The sequence below is a fragment of the Stylophora pistillata genome, chromosome 4 (genome assembly GCF_964205215.1).
Source record: "Stylophora pistillata chromosome 4, jaStyPist1.2, whole genome shotgun sequence".
NCBI classification, from domain to species: domain Eukaryota; kingdom Metazoa; phylum Cnidaria; class Anthozoa; order Scleractinia; family Pocilloporidae; genus Stylophora; species Stylophora pistillata.
In genome coordinates, this window is record NC_142522.1 from 30,506,469 (window position 1) to 30,527,072 (window position 20,604).

The following is a 20,604-nucleotide window of genomic DNA, read 5'->3' on the forward strand; positions in this document are numbered from 1 at the left end:
TTCAAAGTCGTCCATAAATCGTCCGCCATTCCTGAAGACATGTTCCAGCCGAGCCCGCTAAAACGTCATCATGACGTCAAAGGCTCAACAAACTTATGCTTTGCTTTGTCACAACTCTCGTTGTTCGCTGCACAGAGAATCACTGTTTCGTTGTCAGTCAGGAAATGTCGACTTTTTCAGACGATGAATTGTCCCAGAAATCATCTGAAGCTTCTGTGGATAGTTTTGCGCCGACAAACAATGAATTTTTGCCCTGCGAATAAAGATAAACAAAGAACGGCACGGATTCCCCATGTGGCTTTTGTGGTCGCATCGCTTTATCGGCTTCGAACTGTATTTTTGCTTGTCGTAAGGAATTTTCCTTTTTTGCAAGAAATGATCGGGTGATTAGCAAAAATAGTTTTCGGCAATGGCTAATTGTGTATCCGAAGGCGGATATTGGGAGTTTGTGAAAGCCATTTCTAAGCCATCAAAGTGTTTTCCCCGATGGATTTGGTCAATGATCTCATTAACCCTTTCCTACGTGTTTTTTACTATCGGTGCTTTGAGAGGTTTGAAGTGGACTCTGTTGTTGAGCTGCACTTTGGCCTCTTTTGTTTTTTCTGTCTTATTCATGATGACTATTGTTGTGTTGCTTCGGTGAGGTTTAAAGCAGAGATTGTTTCAACTCTTTTAGAGCCGTGACTTCATTACGTTACAAAGTACAGTCTGCAAGTAGCGTTATGACAATTTTCCAAGTAGCTCTAAAGGGCGATAGAAGACAGAACCGGTGGCATTCAGTTTGATATGAAACAGAAGTGGTTCTTTGTTTTGTCCGTGAAAGGTGTCTTTCTTTTAGCAGTTGAACACCAACATAGCGCTAACTCGCCGAAAACGCTTCAAAATGGCCTGAGACGCTCGGAATCAACAAAGAAAACAACAAGGCAATAAGGTAAGCCCATTTTATTTCAAAAGAAGACATTTTTTTCTCTCTTTTAAGGCAAACCGATAACATCCCATACAAACCTTTATAAATATAAAACGTTACGCAACACGGTAAGAGTCACGTCCGCTTTTCCAGCAATGAGCTTGGGCTGCCTGTGGAACGACACAAGTACTTTTTAGTTTGTTTTGATAACAAAGCAATTACGCTCAAGAAAGAGAAAGTTTAGTCGACAGTGTAAAAATTAGGTAAGACCCGGTTCACACTACACCGAAAAATTTGGTTTGGTATTTGCGAAAAAGTTAAAAATTTTGTAACAACGAATTTTGTGTTTTTGTATTTAGCGTTCGCACTTGAGACCTGCGAATTATTTGGGTAACCACAAATGTCAAGCAATCGAAAAAGATACCGAGGTTTCGTGACAGTGCGTTTTCTTTTATGTCTTTTCTGGTCAAGGACTGATCGCAAAGCAAAACGCCCCCGCGAGATGTTTTAATCGCCTTTCTTTGCTGTTTGCTTGCCATGCAAAAACTGATTGTGCCAGTGAACAATTACTTTTGGTTTTCTTGGGAAGGATTCGGCTTCTACCAATCATGGAGACTTTAACTCAGTTGCTCAATATACGTCGAGGCCTCAGTCGACTTGTAGAATCCTGGTTTGAAATCGTAACTTCCTGAAGCCTTTTTCCGTAGACAGTTTGAGAATGGGTAGATAGTCATTCCACAACTCACTAACGCGACGTTCAATTACGAGATATGATGACCAGTTGAAGGGTATCTGTCAGGGGACAATAGATTTTCTTGCCCGACAAAACATTGTAGGCATCCAAAAGTAGTTGACGGTATCTTTGTAGTTTGGTGGCTCTTGCGAAAATTTTGGTGGGTCAAAAAAATCGTTCGCACTGAAATTGGTTTCGCGTTGACAAATTCTTTTGCAAAACAAAGAAAATTTCGTGCAGTGCGAACAGGCCCTAACCACGACGGTAACGGTGACGAGGACGTGGCAAACTGAAAACAAATTTAAAAGATCCAATGGGCAGAAAATAGCTTAGCGAGTCCCTTTGAAAACTTTGTACATTTCGCAGCTGTCCTCCCTAACAAACAACTTTTGATTTGCGTGGTCTGTGAACAAAAAGCCCAACGGCAAAATTAGCTAAGTTTTCATTGTGGCTCACATGTGTTGTCCTGAAGTTGAAGTAAAGCGCAGCAAGAAACTGTAAACAAATCCAGCCATGCGCGAAATTCTAACGAAGGGGGCTACCGCCCAGCGAGAAAATTGTGGCTTACGGTAATTTGCGAAACGAAACGAAACGAAACGAAACGAAACGGCCGCTAGTCTATTAGTCAGCGAATCTTGTTTCGTCGAGTACCGATCGGCCGCTATTAGTATCTTGCGAAACAAGGCATCTAGCGAGAGCATTATCCGAAGACAGGGAATTTCTTGTCGCGTCTGTAAGCCAGTATTTGCTTTATCTAACAAGATCATTTTCGGTAGCAGAGCGCCAAAAGAAGTTGACTGCGAACCTTGTTTCGTTTCGTTTCCTCTCGTTTCGTTTCCTTTCGTTTCGCAAAATACCATAAGCCGGCCGTTATTGGTATTTTGCGAAAAAACGACGAAAACGATTAGCTCAATGGATAGAGCGCTGGACTGTAGTGCGGGAGGTCGAGGGTACGAGCCCCGGCCGGACCAACACTTAAGGTCTTAAAATAATTGAGAAGAGTTTGCTACCTTTCTATAACATCAAGAAATGGTTAGATATTCAAGTCGTCTCGGATAGGGACGAATAAATGGAGTTCCCGTCTCCTGCAGGGTTGGGGCAGGAGACGTTAATTTCCCACACACGAGATTACTGCGTGATGGATGTCCTCCCCTGGGGTGGGATGGGTGGGTTAGGACAGCAGGTCCACATCAGCTATTACAGCTGCCAATTAATCAACCTGCTTAAACAAATAAATGAACTTCAACTTGAACTTCAACTTCAAGGCACCTAGCGAGAACAGTTTTCGAAGAGAGGGAATACTTGAATTTCATGCCGCTTCTGTAAGCCTGTCTTTGCTTTATCTGGCAAGACAATTTTCGGGAGCAGAGCGCCTAAAGAAATTGTCTACGAACCTTGTTTCGTTTCGTTTCGTTTCGTTTCGCAAATTACCGTAACCCGAAAATTGTTTATTAAGGGCCTGTTCGCAATTTGTGAAATTTTGTTTGTATTGCCAGAAAACATCTCAACGTGAAACATTTTCATTTTCCCAACAAAACCAAAAGTTACTGTTGACCAGCCACAATCAGGTTTTGCATGGCAAGAAACAGCAAAGAACGACGATTAACACATTTTGCAGGGGCCTTTTAATTTGCGATCAGTTCTTGACCACAAACGACATGAAAGAAAACGCACTGTCACGGAATCTCGATATCTATTTCGATTGATTGACATTTGTGGTTACACAAATAATTCGCACGTCTCAGGAGTGAGCGCTATTACGAAAACAAATAATCCGCCGTTTCAAAATTTTCAATTTTTTTGCAAATACACAACCAATTTTTTTCGGTCTAGTGCGAAAAGGGCCTTAGACACAATTTCTGTTATCACCAACACTTCCCAAGCACGGATGGTTTGTCGCGACTTGACAAATTTAGCCGAAGCGGACAAATTTTCAAAGGCACCGCCGACAACATTTGTCCCGAGTAAAACCTTGAGAAAATCGACTAAACAATCAAAACCGTGATAAACTCGTCGATCATTACCAGTGCGGTAACTGAACTGAGTTTAGTTTAGGTGTTAATTTTGGCTATTAACCGAATTTTAGCAACTTCGATATTTTAGTGCGAGTGCAACAGTGGAGACAAAAATTTGTTAAGACAAAAATTTGACCTTTGATTTTGTCGGGACAATTCTAGGTTTACCTGCTAGTGCGGTGGGCCCTAAATACTGAAATGAATCGATTTTTACTCCACATCTTTCGTCGCGTTGCCGACTGCTAAAGGTCTCTAAATGCCCGTATAAACGGTTTCAACATTTGACCAATATTCGTTCGACAAAAGTTGAACGGATGTTGGGCAAAATTCATGATGAACGCAAAAACAAAATTGAGCGGCGGCCTTTTATAAAGCCTTACGTTGTACAAAGGTCTTACAGAGGCCTTACAAAGGGAAAGTTGAATCGATGTTGAATGAAAGTTTAAACCGATTTAAACTTGATTCAACGCGCTTTCAACAGCTTTCTACATTTTTTACGTTTTCAACAATGTTGAAAAAACGCACCGAAAATTAGGTTCAACAAATTGTTGAATTCTGATGCTGAAGTAAATGTTAAAATCTTTTAAGCGGGCCTTAATACAGAATAACTGTCTGCAAACTTCTTAAGTATAAATTAAAACTCATTCAGTACAATTCCAAACTCATTCAGTTTAACTGTGTACTGAATAAGTTTGTTTTTGATGAGCTGTCACATTGATGATTGGACAGTTTTACTTTTTGAGTATGATAAGCATACGCAACAAGTTAAAAGTTAGTCGATTGGCTAATTTTGTACTAGTCAGTTCATTCCAGATTCTTTTTTGGCATTCCAAAAAGGTTTTAGCCTGTGTTGTAAGCAGAATTTTATTAGATCTAACTCCCCAAGCTCGATTCGTCAATGCGATTGTCTGCAGCTGTGCCATTTGGCAATCAGTAACACAGCCTTCATATCGCGGCAGCTCTTGACATTTCACCAAACACTAGTGCCTTCTCCAAGCTGCGGAATTTCAGAAATTTTTGAAACGCTGGTGGGATAAGGAAACGTGCTGCGATGACAGATAATAATCCTTTTTTATTGCTTTAATTGAACAAAGCTTCCCTTGTGCGACATGAATATGTGTGACCGCAAACCGCTAGGAATCAGGTGAGAAGACTATCGGTCACGTTCGCCGTTTGCGGCCCACGATTGAACTTCAGGCAGGTCCACTCGCTCGCTGCTTTTCTTCTTCCCGTCCGAAAGTTCTCACATATGTCTTGCAAATATATGTGAGATAAAGTCTACCTTTTGGGGTAGAAATATAGCACAGCCTCAGGAAAAAGACTCTAGTAAAATTTAGTCATGCATAATCGCGCATTAAAATGTGTTTTGCAGAATTTCTTGAGAAGTAAGCGTAAACTTCTTCAAAATAAAACTGTTATGGGTTTATAATCTGCCACCTTCAAAAAATTTAATCGCACTAAGTATTACCTACTATCGAACGAAAATAATAAATCTATCAGGTTACCTTAGATTCAATATCATTTAAAGACATACTTATGTTATTTGATGTCTACGTGAGTGAATGCGGGTATATGGTGTGACCTTTAACATCTATTGCGTGCGCAAGACGACGTTGGAATTTGAAGACCTTTCAGCGAGTGCTACCTTGAATTCAAAGGAAGCGCCGAGATAAACAATGAACAAATCCCTCCATCCTATCATAATGGTGCACCTTGAATATTCCAGGAGGAAAGGGTAAAGATAAATGCGCTGTCAACATATCATAGCTTTGCTACTACATATATATCTTTATTTGGACCTCTGTTTTTCGTAATCATCTCTTTAAAATTAATCTCACATAGAACTTCCCGTCTGCCAAAGGAACTCTTAATATTTTGTTTTGATTTTTCGTCGATGGGCTGAGGGCAAATTCTCAGCATATTACGTCAGTAGGTAAGGTCTATTTTTTCATTGTATTATATTTCATTCATTTGATGACTTCGTGGGTGAATCGGTACATGCTTCATTTGGTACGTTCAACTAGGAGACCATCGTGTGCGCAAGACGGCATTAGAATTTGGAAACCCTTTCAGCAAACGCAACCTAGAATTCAAAGGAAGCACCGAGATAAACAATGAGCAAATCCCTCCATCCTCTCATCATCTTCTTCTGGGGCCACATATTGTTCGTGCGCGTGCAGTGTCGAGGCACTCTCGGGATTCTTAATGAGTCAAAGTTATCGGAACGCAAGGAGCTCTGTTTCAGGAGATGTGACATTGGCTTTCAAGCAGATGACAAGGAAACATCGAGTAAAGAGGTACGAAGCAATGTTTTTTGCACCTGAAGCGATTTACAAGTAGAACCTTCGCAGTTAAACAATTCAGTTCGACTGTATATGTAAATGCTTTTTGTTTGTTTGTTTTTTTTATTTGAGAGTACTACTGTCCTCAGAAATTCCAGTAGTAGTCCGTATTTGTTTGCATAGCGTCTCCTTCACAAGATATATTTCTGATTAAAGGAGTTGATGAGATGAATATTGTCGTGAAAAGTTTAACCTGGCTGCAGAGATCTAGTTAAGATTTCGGTTATAAATGTATTCATGTCGAAAACTTCCTCCCGACTGCCAAAGTAAATATTGCCCAATATTTTAGTTTTCCTATCGGTCGCATGTGAGATACTAAGGCCGTCGTGTTCCAAACATTTCTACACGGGCTTGCTTCCATTTTCAGTTCAAAATGTTCGTAGTAGCATTACTTAACTGACAACGTTTCAAGTTGTAAGGCGATTGGGCACAAATCGTCTCTCTAACAGATAATTGTTCCTAGCCCTTATAGCTGTTTACCATGCACTCCTGCTGTCAACAATATCAATTAATAACAAATGCAAACGTGCTCAAAATTTTCAGTAATTATTAGTCCGGTGGAGTCCATCAAAACCGTAAACAATGGACTCTTTCATATAGCCGTGGTGCGATCTTGAAGGAACAAATTAAATCAAGTTTTGGCTAACATCCATAAACGTGAACTAAATGGCGCACCAAACCATGTTAACCGTATTACGCTTTAAACGCCAAAATTCACAAACAAGTTTTACTCTGAAGGTTAGGGTCTATTTAAGGCTGGGCACTTCGATACCTTTCTTCCATTTAGTTAATGCGCTACCTTTTAAGAGCCGGCGAACCTGGTGACTGGATAAGATGTCTCCCCAATCAGTTCGAACAATTCCCGAACCAACGAGCACGAAACACATGTATGTCGCCATTGCTTTTATAATTATAAAAGAAAGCTTATCTCGGCTGTTTAATGGTATCTAATGACACCACGAAAACAAAGGAAGGTTGGTAAAAACATACATGAATCAGTGATTGATATGTGTCGCTGCGGTTATCATATAGTGATTATCATCTTAATTTTTCGGTGATTATTACCATTCTTTTCGTGGTTTTGTTTTGTTTGGGTTTTATTTGTCCCTGGTTTCCTCATTAGTTTTTCTTGGATATTTCGCTTTAAAGATATTTCGGTTTCTGTAGAATCACGTTGCTGTTTTAGGTTCAGACTCCTTTCTTTTCATTGTATTACAGTCATGAATAATCGAACGATACAATAATGTCGCCAGATGTCAGCAAAGAGTAAACCGGTAACCCACATGCTGTGATACAAGACACCGGTATAGTGTTTGAACAGCTGTGGTTCATAAATTAAAAAATTCCCTACACTTATAGGCACGCAAGAAAAGCAAACAAACAAACAAAACAAATCTAATAAATCACAAGAAAACAAAATGTAGCAAAACCGAAAGTGATAGCCTAGTAAACAACACGAGTAACCTTCCCTCCCTCCCCCCTCCAAAAAAAAAAAAAAAACGAAAACAAAAGAAAAAAGAACATTACCAGATTGTGAAGGTTTGAGTATCCTTGCTTATGCAGGCTTTGTTAGTATTAATGTTGATAAACTCTAATTGTTTGATACGTGTAACGAGAGAAATGTACTTACTGGAAATTATATGAACCCGAACTCAGTGGGTTATGAGGCCTATGAACGACATGCTTTTGAGCTTCACCTTTCTCGTCAAATGATATAATAACGTACAGGTTATAAGGAAAATCCACTTCATTAGAAAATGAGACATCAAAATACTTGAAACCGTCAGTTAAGGCGAAAATCAGTAAACATGACCATAGAGTGAGTGTACATGGAAACCTGGAGACTAGTTAACCAGTTTAAAGGTTCTTTATACGTAAGATCGTCAGCTGTTCGCGGTAAGCAGCGTAAATGGGGAAAACAGAGTTTTAGATCCCCTTTCTTTTGTGAAAATTTTTCACCGTAAACCGCTAGGAATCAGGTGAGAAGACGCTAGCGGTCATGTTCGCTGTTTGCGGTCCACGTTTGAACTTCAGGCAGGTCGACTCCCTCGGCGCTTTTCTTCTTCCTGTCCGAAAGTTCTCGCATGTGTCCTGTAAATATATGTGAAATGATGTCTTTTCTTTTAAATCAATCCTTTCATCAAACGTGGATCGAAAACTCCTTCTTGGCGAGATCCGAAACACCTTTAAAGCATCTGACGGTTAATCAGTGGGCTGCTTTTTGACGGCTGACGGTTAAATTTTAGGCCCTTTGACAGCTGATGGTTTAACCCCCTCGAAGCCCTCTATCATGCATGATACTTGTCATCTCGTTGACGAACTGTTGCAGCAAGAAAACCTTTTTCAGGATGTGCTCGTTAATTTGTTTTTGAAAAAATAATCAGCGTACAAGTGTAACTGATACGAACGTGTTTTTCATTAAGTACTTTATTTATATAGAAATACAACATGAACAGAATTTTCCACAAAATATTGATTAAGACAGATCTAAGTGCCTCCCTTGGTTTGATTTAAACCATTCTTGGAGCTCGCTAAAGATTATTTCCAAGGCTCAGTCAGTAAATCTTCAAAACAATTTCAAGTTGCATCTTTTCCCGATCGCGGTGAAGGGATCTTTGACGTAAAATTGACACAGCCTCAGGAAACAAACTCTACTAGAATTTAGTTATGCATAATCGTGCATTAAAAAGTGCCAGAATCTCTTGAGAAATAAGTGTTAACTACTTCAAAATAAATCTGTTATTGGTTTATAAATCTGCCACATGTTCAAAAGCAATAATCCTTACCTATTATCGAACGAAAAGAATAAATACATCAGGTTACCTTAGATTCAATATCATTTCAAGACACGGTCGCGATTTCTGAGATATGTTTGCAATTCAATAGTACTCTAGCACACCCCGAATAATTGTGGTGTTAATATATTTAAACAATCCTTCAATCTGTGTCAAGATCTCTTTTTATCTGAAGGGAAGGATAAAGATAAATGCTTACTAAAAATAAATGCTTTGCGTTGTCAACACTATAGCTTCGCTATCATATGACATATTCTTATTTCGGCCTTTGTTTTCTGTAATTATCTCTTTTAAAATGCATCACGCAAAGAACTTCCCGTCTGCCAAAGGAACTCTTAACATTTTGTTTTGATTTTTCGTCGATGGGTGTTTCGTCGTTAGATGACGCCCACACGATCGTGCTATGTAACTACGTCAAGGATATATGCGGTGGCCTAATTCTTTTGTCTTCTCCATATTTCTTCACTTTCCTACTCTCTTTATTTATTTATACCTCAGTAACAATATTCTTTCTTGCCACGTTTACAATCGGCCTAAGGCATGACTACGTTGGAATACCAGTTTTACCCATGTGCCTCACTTTGTAGAGGCATGAGTTTCAAGAAGAAAGTGTTCCCAGAACACGACTGGAGACATAAAAATACCCACAGAAACACAATAAGAAAACGTCCGAGATTCATGACAATTTTAATGAAAACGAGGCTCGAGGGTGAATTTTCAGATTATTACGTCATGTGCGTAAGTTATATTTTTCATTGTATTATATTTCTTTCATTCGATGTCGACGTGGGTGAATGGGTACATGCTTCATTTGGTACGTGCAATTAGGAGACCATCGCGAGCGCAAGACGACATTAGCATTTGGAAACCCTTTCAGCGAATATAACCTTGAATTCAAAAGAAGCACCAAGATAAACAATGATCAAATCCCTCCATCTTATCATGATCTTCTTCTGGGGCTACATTTTGTTCGTGCGCGTGCAATGTCGAGGCACTCTCGGAATTCTTAATGAATCAAAGTTATCGAAACATAAGGAGCTCTGTTTTAGGAGATGTGACAATGGCTTTCAAGCGGATGACAAGGGAATATCGAGTAAAAAGGTACGAAGCTAAGCTATGTATTTTGCGCCTATCATGATCTTCTTCTGGGGCTACATTTTGTTCGTGCGCGTGCAATGTCGAGGCACTCTCGGAATTCTTAATGAATCAAAGTTATCGAAACATAAGGAGCTCTGTTTTAGGAGATGTGACAATGGCTTTCAAGCGATGACAAGGGAATATCGAGTAAAAAGGTACGAAGCTAAGCTATGTATTTTGCGCCTGCAGCGATTTACATTTAGAACCTTCGCAGTTAAACAATTCAGTTGGACTGCATATGTAAATTATTTTTTTTCATTTGAAGTTGATGTACTATTGTCCTCAGAAATTCCAGTAGTAGTCTGTATTTGTTTGCATAGCGTCTTTTCACTAGATAATACTTCTGATCACCTTTAAAGGAGTTAATGAGATAAATATTGTAGTTGAAAGTTTAGCCTGGCTGCATAGATCTCGTTAAGATTTCGGTCATAAAAGTATTCATGTCGAAAATTACATCCCGACTGCCAAGGTGAATACTGCGCAATATTTGAGTTTGCCTATCGGTCGCATGTGAGATAACAAGGCCGTAGTGTTCCAAACATTTCCACACGGGCCTGTTCCCATTTTCATTTCAAAATATTCCTGATGGAATTACTTAACTGACAAAGTTTCAAGTTGTAAGGCAATCTATTGGATTTATTCGAGCTTACCAGTTGACTGGGCATAAATCGGCTCTTTAACAAATAATTGTTCCTAGCCCTTAGAGCAGTTTACCGACACTTCTTCTGTCATCAATATGAATTTACAACGAATGCACACGTGCTCAAAATTGTCAGTAATTTAGTCTGGTCGAGTCCATCGAAACCGTGGACATTGGACTCTTTCATATAGCTGTGGTGGGATCTTGAACGAGCAAATTAAATCAAGCTCTGGCTACGATCCATAAACGTGAACTCAATGGTGCACCCAACCATGATTACCGTATTGCGCTTTAAATGCCAAAAATTCACAAGCGAATTCTACTCTTAAGCTTGGGGTCTATTTAAGGCTGGGCACTTCGATACCTTTCTTCTATTAATGCACTACCTTGTTCGAGCAGGCGAACCTGGTGACTCGATGAGATGTCTCCTCAATCAGTTCGATCAGTTCTCGAATCAACGAGCACACAACAGATGTATGTCGCCATTGTTTTTATAACTATAAAAGAAAGCTTATCTTGGCTGTTTATGTAATGGTTTCTAATGACACCACGAAAACAAAGGAAACGGGAATAGGATAAGATATCGACTGGACTGGACTGGACTACTTCTTGGGCTTTTTTTGGACCATATTTGGACCATTCTTTGGACCATTTTTTTTGGACCATTTTTTGGACCATTTTATAAGGGGGAGGCAAACCTTTATTACTCAGGGAGGGGTGGGTGCAGTGTACAAGTACTCGGAATTTCACGTTTTTCAAGGTGTGCGGTCTGCGGTCTGCGTTATCGAGGTCTGTGTTAACGAGACACCTGAGAGAATATTTCTTTGTACGATTGTACCAAAAATGCTTTCATATAGTAAACGTACAAACGTTAAGCTTACGATAGCGGTGAATTCTATTTTTTCGGCTAAAGTCAAGGGCCAAGGAACAGAAATTCCGAGATCTCGTCTGAGAACATCAATGACAAAAGAGAGATGGATAAATCTGGTAATTACACACTGGACGTATACACAAAGGAAAACTGATAGTGCACAATTCGACTAAAAAGGCACACATAACCTCTGCAAGACTGGTAACTCGACAATGGAGGATCGTAAACGCGATATTTTCAATAAGAAGTAAAGTCCAGTGTTAACGTGGCAGTTTCGCTATCGCACGACTAAAACATTAAATAAACGCCGCAGTCGAGCGCAGAAATGTTGATGCAGGAGAAGTAAGTCGAAAAACGATTAAAATAATTATGACGATAGAGTGAAAGCTCCATTAACCAGTAGTGTTTACAATTACAACTAGAAGATGCACGAGACGGGGCTACGGTTTTTCGTCTTTATCTTAGAATCTATCCATTTCTTGATATGATAGAAAGGTAACACATTCTCCTCATTTATTTTAAGACCCTGAGTGTCGGTCCGGTCCAGGGCTTAAACCATCGACCTCCCGCACGGCAGTCTAGCACTCCACCACTTGAGCTAATTAGAACCAGGCGGCGCCTTTCTTCTTCCTGTCCGTAGGTTCCCACAGATGTCCTGTATATATATGTGAGAGGAGTCTTTTCTTTTAAAAATCCGTTTGGGACGTTAGAAAACCAAACATTTTGCCACATTTTGTGTTTGAAAACATGGAAGGACTTCCATCTTTCGTGTAATTCAAGATGACAGCACACACGATGATTTTTTTTTTCAGGTGAAAGGTGACGTCGATCTAAGAGCTGAAACTAAGCATTTCTCTTTACTCTGTTTGAAACGTCAAACTGCTAATGGCGGTTTCACGTTTGCGGTTAACACTTCAAACATGAATCTGAAACTCTCTCTTAACGAGGTCCGTAACACCTTTAAAGCGTCTGACGGTTAATTTTGAGCCATTTTTTCGCGGTCGACGGTGAAAACGTACCCTTTTTGACGGCTGACGGTTAAATTTCAGGCCCTTTGACAGCTGACGGTTAAACCCCCTCGAGGCCCTCTGCCATGCATTATACTTATCATCTCGTTCACAAACTAGTAAGAAAACTCCTTTTTTCAGGTTGTGCTCATTACTTTGTTTTTGAAAGATAATCAGCTTATAGGTGAAACTAGTACGTGCGTGTTTTTCATTAAGTACTGGTAGTTTGGAAAATATAAAATGCTAGAATTTGGAACCGGAACCGGAATCGGAATACCCGGAATTCCCAGAATTACCGAAAAATAGTATTGATGATTGAAAATAAATGTTGAGTTCACAACTCAATTAAATAATTTAATACGAATTAAATTTTTCTCGGAAAGGTCCTAAAAAAAACACACTTACCGGCAGTGTTCATGCAGATACACGTATTAGAATTAAAAAAAGTCCGCGTCAGGCCAGTAGCCCATACAGCCTAAGCGACGAGATATTTGTACTCTCACATCCCCCTCAATAGGATGCTAGTCCATCACATGGCTACTCCCCGTTTTGAATTCGCCTCCACCCATTTACACACCTGTAGGATGTCTACGGCGCCAGGACTATTAGGCCGCCACGATTTTCCAACCAGAACCATTGCAGAAGATTAAACAAATGCAATATTTCCAATTAGTTTAATAATTCCATTGTAAAAAACTCCGAACTGTTAAACATTAATACGCTACCTCAAATAATTACTGTACTGATGGATTCTTCTAAACAAGGTTTATATTCAAAGTTATATATTCAAAGTATTTATAATAAACGCGAAAAGGTGTCGAGTAACTGACGATCTCTTAATTTTAACTGTAGACGGCTAGTCTTAGTGGTGGCTGCTTTGATAGCTTCCAATGTGTGGTTAATAATTATTTAAGGTAGAGTATTAATTTGTAATAGTTCGGAGCTTTTTACAATTTAACTATTAAACTAAATTTATCTTACTAGACGTTTTGTTGTGTAGTATCGCTGAGTATTTTTAAGAGTTGTGCCGTATTTTGACGAGCCCGTAGAGCGAGTCAAAATACAAATAACGAGTAAAAATACTCAGCGATACTACTCAACAAAACGTCTAATAAGTTATTTATTATCCAACACGCCAAACTTTATTTCAGTGCGGGCGAATTTCGCGGATATTTATTTACGAGGAGTGCGTGACAGAAGTATGCGAAGCGGAACGGAATTGGCGTGTTGTGTTGCTGTTTCTATTTTCATCATTAAATGAAGAAATTTTCTGTTCGTCAAGCTGTTTTTCTTTGTTCGATTCATCTAATAAACGTGGATCTATATTTGCCAGCCATTCTGACTCTTCGTCGTCGGAAATATGGTTCAAATTGCCCGCCACTTTTTTTTTTTCGTAACTACAATCCAATTCTTCGCTTGCGCGATGCGAGAAAACCTGTTTAACCGGTACTCTACAATAGACGAGTACAAATGCCGCGTGATATTTGAACTCGTCTATGGCGTTATTTGTACTCGTCTAAGTGTAGTTGGATAATAATTGGAAATAATGCTTTTGTTTAATCTTCTGCAATGGTTCCGGCTGGAAAAGCGTGGCGGCCCGATGGTCATGGCGCCCTAGATGTCCTACAGGTGTGTAAATGAGTGGAGGCGAATTTAAAACGGGGAGAAACCATGTGATCGATTAGCATCCCATCCAGGGGGAGGGGAGAGTACAAATATTTCGTCGCTTAGGCTGTATGGGCTAATGGCCTGACGCAGACTTTTTTTAATTCTAATACGTGCATCTCCATGAACAGTGCCGGTAAGCGTTTTCTTTTTTTGTGACCCTCAGTGAAAAGTTTCGTATTAAATTTTTTAATTAAGTTGTGAATTTACCATAAATTTTCAATCATCAATATTCCTATTTATCTATTAATTTGCTTTTATTTTTTTTAAAATTTATTATTTTTCGGTCATTCCGGGAATTCCAGGTATTCCGGGTATTCCAATTATTCCGGTTGCGGTTCCGAATTCCGGTATTCCTTATTTTCCAAACTACCGTAAGTACTCTAATGATATGGAAATTTAATATTACCGGATATTGCGAATAATTTTGAACGAGACAGATCTAAGTGCCTCTCTTGGTTTCTTTTCAGTTATTCTTAGAGCCGACAAAAAATTTTTTGCAAGGCTTAGTCAGTAAAGCTTCAAAACGATTTCATGTAAACCACGGGTCTTAGTATTGTATTTACATCGCATCTTTACCCGATCGCGGTGAAGGGATCTTTAGCGTAGAAGTAACACAGCCTCAGGAAACAAACTCTAGTAGAATCTAGTTATGCATAGTCGTGCATTAAAATGTGTTTTGCTAGAGTTTCATGTAAATAAGTGCAAAAGACTTCAAAATAAATCTGTCATTGGTTTACAATCTACCACATGTTTAAATGATTTAATCGCAACAACCATTACCTATTATCGAGCGAAAAGAATAAGTATATCAAGTTACCTAAAGCCCTGGTCAAACGGCGCATGATAGTCGATGATAGTTGATGATAGTCGATGATAGCTGAAGCGCACGCTTCCGTTTGACCACCAACTATCATACACTATCATCGACTATCACCAACTATCATTCATTTTGAGCTTGTTCAAATTCTTCATGATAGTCGATGATAGTTTTTCTCGTTTGACCAAGCGTACGATAGTTAAACAATAGAGTATCTTTTCTGTCGAGGAAATGATCGATTTAAACCAATAAGAACCGGAGTAAATTTAGTGGTGAACTATAATTCATGATAGTTTTTGGTCAGCTGTTTTCCCCGAAAATCGGCGGGCTCGTTTAAAATGGTCGCCAAAGGCTCCTCGCGAGGCTCAGTTTTAGCTTCAGAAATTCCTTTTCATACCCAAGATAATAACAATGAGAAAGAAAATATTGAAAACCAAGAATCTGGAGAAAGCGTCAACTCGCAGGAATTCGAGGAGACACCGCCGAAAAAACAGCGTTTCACTAAACGTTCAACGGCGAGATGGAGTAATGACCTCATATTACGTCTAACAGACGTACATTCCTCCAACAAATCGGCCACTAGTAGGCAAGCTGCCGCCCTCTTTCGTCGTAAATTCATACTTCAACAAGTTTGTTTGTCTCACGCGAAGCCATGTTAGTGTTCACATTTTACGCGGAAAGAGCCTGGAACTAGCTGCTCTCGTGACTTTGCTCGCGCGAGTGCCGGTGAACTATCATCAACTATCACGAGCTTTTTTGGCCGTTTGACCATGCGAATGATAGTTGGTGATAGTTGGTGATAGTTTGAAGAGAATCAACTTTCATCGACTATCATGCGCCGTTTGACCAAGGCTTAAGGTTCAATATCATTTGAAGACACGGTCGCGATTTCTGAGATATATCAGTAATTTAATAGTGATCTAGCGTACCCCGATCCTTTAATCTATGTCAAGATCCCTTTTTAATTTTAGGTAAAGGAAAGGGTAAAGATAAATGCCTCATAATTTACACTGTCACGTATCCTAGCTTTGCTACAATAGAACATATCCTTATTTAGGCCTCCCTGTGTTCCGTAATCATCTCTTTAAATTCCATCACCCAAATAACTTCCCGTCTGTCAAAGGATTAATATTTTGTTTAGATTTTTGGTCGATAGGTGTTTAGTCGTTAGATGACGTCCACACGATCGTGTTATGTAACTATGTCAAGCCGGATATTTGCGGTGGCACAATTCTTTCGCCTTCTTCATATTTCTTCACTTTCATTCTTTCTTTATTTATACCTTATTAACAATATTCTTTCTTGCTACGTTTACGGTAAGCCTAAGGCATGTTTAGGTTGGAATACCAGTTTCACCCCTGTGCTTCACTTTGTGGACGCGTGAGTTTCAATAGGAAAGTGTTCTCAGGCCACGATTGGGGACACAAAGATACCCAGAGAAAAAATAACTCAAGAATGCGTCTAAGATTCATGAAACTTTTAACGAAAAATAGGCTCGAGGGCAGATTTTTAGCATATTACTTCATGGCATGCAAGGTATTTTTTATTGTATTAGATTTCTTTTCATTCGATTTCTACGTGGGGGAGTGGTGTAGTGTGACCTTATACATCCTGTTATGCTTGATTTGGAGACCATCGCGTGCGCAAGACGACATTACAATCTGGAAGCTCTTTCAGTGAATATAACCTTGAATTCAAATTAAGCGCCGAGATAAATAATGAACAAATCCCTCCATCCTATCATCATCTTTTTCTGGGGCAATATTTTGTTCTTGCGTGCGCAATGTCGAGGCACTCACGGGATTCTTAATGATTCAAAGTTATCGGAACACAAGGAACTCTGTTTCAGGAGATGTGACTTTAGCTTTCAAGCGGATGACAGGGGAATATCGAGTAATGAGGTACGAACCCATGTTTTTTTTGTACCTGCAGCGATTTACATGCAGAACCTTTGCAGTTAAACATTTTACTTTGACTGCATATGTAAATGATTTTTTTAATTTTATTATTAAAGTTAATACACAATCGTCGCCAGAAATTCGAATAGTAATCCTTATTTCTTTGCATAGACTCTTTTCACAGGATAATACTTCTAATCACGTTAGAGTAGTTAACGATACGAATTTTGTCGTGGAAACTTTAGCTTGGCTGCACAGATCCAGCTAAGATTTCGGTCATAAATTTATTCTGTCTAAAATCAAATCCCGACTGCCAAGGTGAATATTGCGCAATATTTGAGTTTTCCTATCAGTCGCATGTGATATAAAAAGGCCGTATTGTTCCCAACGTTTCCAGACAGGCTTGCTCCCATTTTCACTTCAAAATATTCGTGATGGGGTTACTTAAGTGACAAAGTTTCAAGTTGTAAGGCGATATATTGGAGTTATTCGAATTGTCCAGTTGACTAGGCTCAAATCGGCTCTTTAACAAATAATTTGAATATATCAACAAAGTTGAAATGGTAAATTGGCCACCGTTACGGTTATAAAAGCTGACTGTTGTAAGGCCTCAGAGCTGTTTACCGTCACTTTTCTTCAGTCACCAATGTCAATTAATAACAAATGCACACGTGTTCAAAAGTGTCAGTAATTAGCTCGATCGGATCCTTTAAAACCGTAAACGATGGACACTTTCATACAGCTGAGGTGGGATCTTGAAGGAACAACCAAGCTCTGGCAACGATCCATAAAGGTGAACTCAATGGCGCACCCAACGATGTTTACCGTATTGCGCTTTAAATGCCAAAAATTCAAAACTAATTTTTATTCTTATGCTTAGGGTCTGTTTAAAGCTGGACACTTTAGCCATTAATGCGCTACCTTATTCGAGGTGGCGAACGCGATGACTCGATAGGAAGTCCCCCCAATTCGCGAAGCAGCGAGCATGCAGCACATGTATGTCGCCATTTCTTTCGTCATTATAAGGAAAGTTTATCTCGGCTGTTTATATAATGATTCCTGATGACAACGAAAAACAAAGGAAACGCTAGAAAAGACATGAATTAATGATTGTTAGGTGGCACTGCGGTCATTATGTAGTGATTATCTTCTTTGTTTTTCTGCTATTTTTAACATTCTTTTCGTGCTTTTGTTTAGCTTGTTTCCTTTTTTTCCTCCGTTTCCTCATCATTTTTCCTTGGATATTTCACTTTGGAGATATTTCGGTTTCTGCAGAATCACGTTGCTGTTTTAGTTTCAGACTCCTTTCTTTCGAATTGCAACACAATCATGAATAAACGATCCTTTAACGTCGCCAGAAGTCGGCAAAGAGTTAAAATTTATAATCGCGCTTGGATGATCGCGTTAGAGATGATGAAACACAAGCTTTCGATGAAGAGAGATTTTAATTGTGTGCAGTCTCGGTAGAAGTAGAGACACGTGTGCTCTTTTCTAAGAATATCTGATTACGATGACGTAAACAAAACTGTCAATCAAAGCGTTAAAGAAAGGTACGTAACGCGTGACAATAGCTTGACTTAATAAATGGCGCGGCCAGTGCTGAGTCATTAGGTCAACTTATCGGCGTGTATTATTTTCTTTCACTCCATGAATGATATAGCCAAATGGTAAACTTACCTCCAATAGAGATCATATGTAAACGATTTCACCACCTGAAATGATATTTCCAGATTTTTGTTACGTCATCATGATTTGCCTTGGTATCATTGAGGCTGTGTTTCCTGTATTTCAACATTTTCCCATACTTCTGTGCTCTTAGGTTAAGACGTCAACTCGGCTTATAAAAGGAAAACAACTCGACTCGGTTGGTCGGACAGAACACCAATTAAATAAACTAATATCGAGATTCTTCAGGACGTCTCTAGCATAAAACTAATCTCGAGATCCTCGGGAAAGATTCTCTAAAACACTCTGCTGTTAAACTATATAACTATGCGTACAATATTATTCGACAAAGTATCTCCAGGTTGCATACGTTATGCGACAACAACAACAAAAGTCGTTACGTAATTGTCTTTGTTAGAAGTTAATGTTCTTGAACAACTTCCGCCAGTTTGTTTGTAATCAGTCTTTTTAACACCGGTCGTTAAATGGGCGGATAACGCTGTCTAACGGATAAATCGATATGCAGGTGTTTGGTGTTTATAACGTACTGCGCTCTACATCTGATATAAATCTATCCATTGGATAGCGTTACTTTTCACCCTTCCCACATCCGTGGCCATTTCTTTTCATTCGTTATATTTTCCTGTCTTTCCTTTTTTCCTCTCAAAGAACTTTCCATAAAAGTACTAAAAATGAACGTACTAAACTGGGTGTACACTTAAAACAATGATAGCCATTGCTTTTAATGACAGTTTTACATCTGATGGTTCTTTTTTGTTGCCCTTGACATTTGGCAATGGCCATAAAATGCTTTATTTCATATTCAACCTCCTAACTCCACAATTTGCCATTGTTCGATTATGCGCTAGTCTTAACCAGCATTTATTGGCATCAGCACCTATCTTTTCAGTGGTTAAAAAGTGAATGGGAATGATCTGGATTAAATATTGGACAAAACGACGAATTCTACAGGGGGTAATTTTTCTCTCTTTTAGCAATTTCAAGCTAGTTTCTTTGCGAGAGTAATTAAGAAGCCTAATTAAACATACAACTTGGTTTAGGAATCTGATTTACCAACGCTTCATATGATGCCTGTAGATGTAAAGATTTGTTACGAAAACTAAGTACAGTGGAACCTCGATTTAACGAACCACTATATAACGAAGTCCTCGGTACAACGAACGATACTTTTCAGCCTGGCTAAAGTTATAGTAAAATCTGTGCGACAGAACCTCGATATATAACGCAATCCTCGTTATAACGAATTCAAAACATTCCAGAAGCCTGCACGTATAAAATTACCTTGATATAACTAACAAACGTCAACATGTGACAAAAGACACACGCGAAACAGACTGACAACAATCAAAATCGGTAGGTTGGAAAATATTGAACGCCTGAATTCGGAACCGGAACCGGAATGCCTGGAATACCCGGAATACCCGGAATGACCAAAAAAAAAATGTTTTTAAACAAATAAAAGTAAATTTATAAACAAATAAGAATATTGATGATTAAAAATCAATGGTAAGTTCACAACTTAATTAAATAATTTGACACGAAATTTTTCTCGAATTGTCCCAAAAAAATAAACAATTGCCGGTACTGTTCTTGGAGATGCATGTATTATAATTTAAAAAGTCTGCGTCAGGCCAGTAGCCCATACAGCCTAAGCGACGAAATATTTCTACTCTCCCTTCCCCCTGGATGGGATACTAGTCCATCACGTGGTTACTCCACGTTTCAAATTCGCCTCCACCCATTTACACACCTGTAGGAAGTCTAGGGCGCCATGATCATTACTGTTTTAGCTTCAGACTCCTTTCTTTTTATTGTCTTCCAGTCATGAATAAACGAACGATACACTTATGTCGCCAGGAGTCGGCAAAGAGTCAACTGATATTCTTTTGCTGTGATACAAGACACCAGAAGTGTTTGACAGCTGTGGTTTGTAAACTGAGAAAAACTCATACGCATAAGCGCGCAAAGAAACGAACAAACAAACAAACAAAACCAAGATACATAAAAACGAAATGTAACAAAATTGAATGTAAAAGGCTAGTAAACAAAACAAGAAAACCACCCTTCTCACTCCCCCGCAAAAAAACA

At 39.1% G+C, this 20,604-nt stretch overlaps 1 protein-coding gene across 7 annotated transcripts in view; it reads left to right on the forward strand.

The window, feature by feature from the left end:
- The first annotated feature begins 5,246 nt into the window (after positions 1-5,246).
- Positions 5,247-20,604, forward strand: part of LOC111344710 (uncharacterized) — a 30,297-nt gene continuing 14,939 nt past the window's right edge. For 2 of the 7 annotated variants that reach the window (XR_016000032.1, XR_016000031.1), the window contains exons 1-3: positions 5,247-5,390; positions 5,498-5,588; positions 5,680-5,952. Coding sequence is in view for 5 of the 7 variants with exons in the window: in XM_088757044.1 (XP_088613170.1) it covers positions 5,770-5,952 (183 nt within the window). In the remaining 2 variants the exon portion in view is untranslated. Of the gene's footprint in view, positions 5,391-5,497; positions 5,589-5,617; positions 5,953-9,572; positions 9,894-16,635; positions 16,834-20,604 lie in introns of those variants that run through there. The other 5 variants (XM_088757044.1, XM_088757041.1, XM_088757042.1 and 2 more) reach the window with 5 other exon arrangements.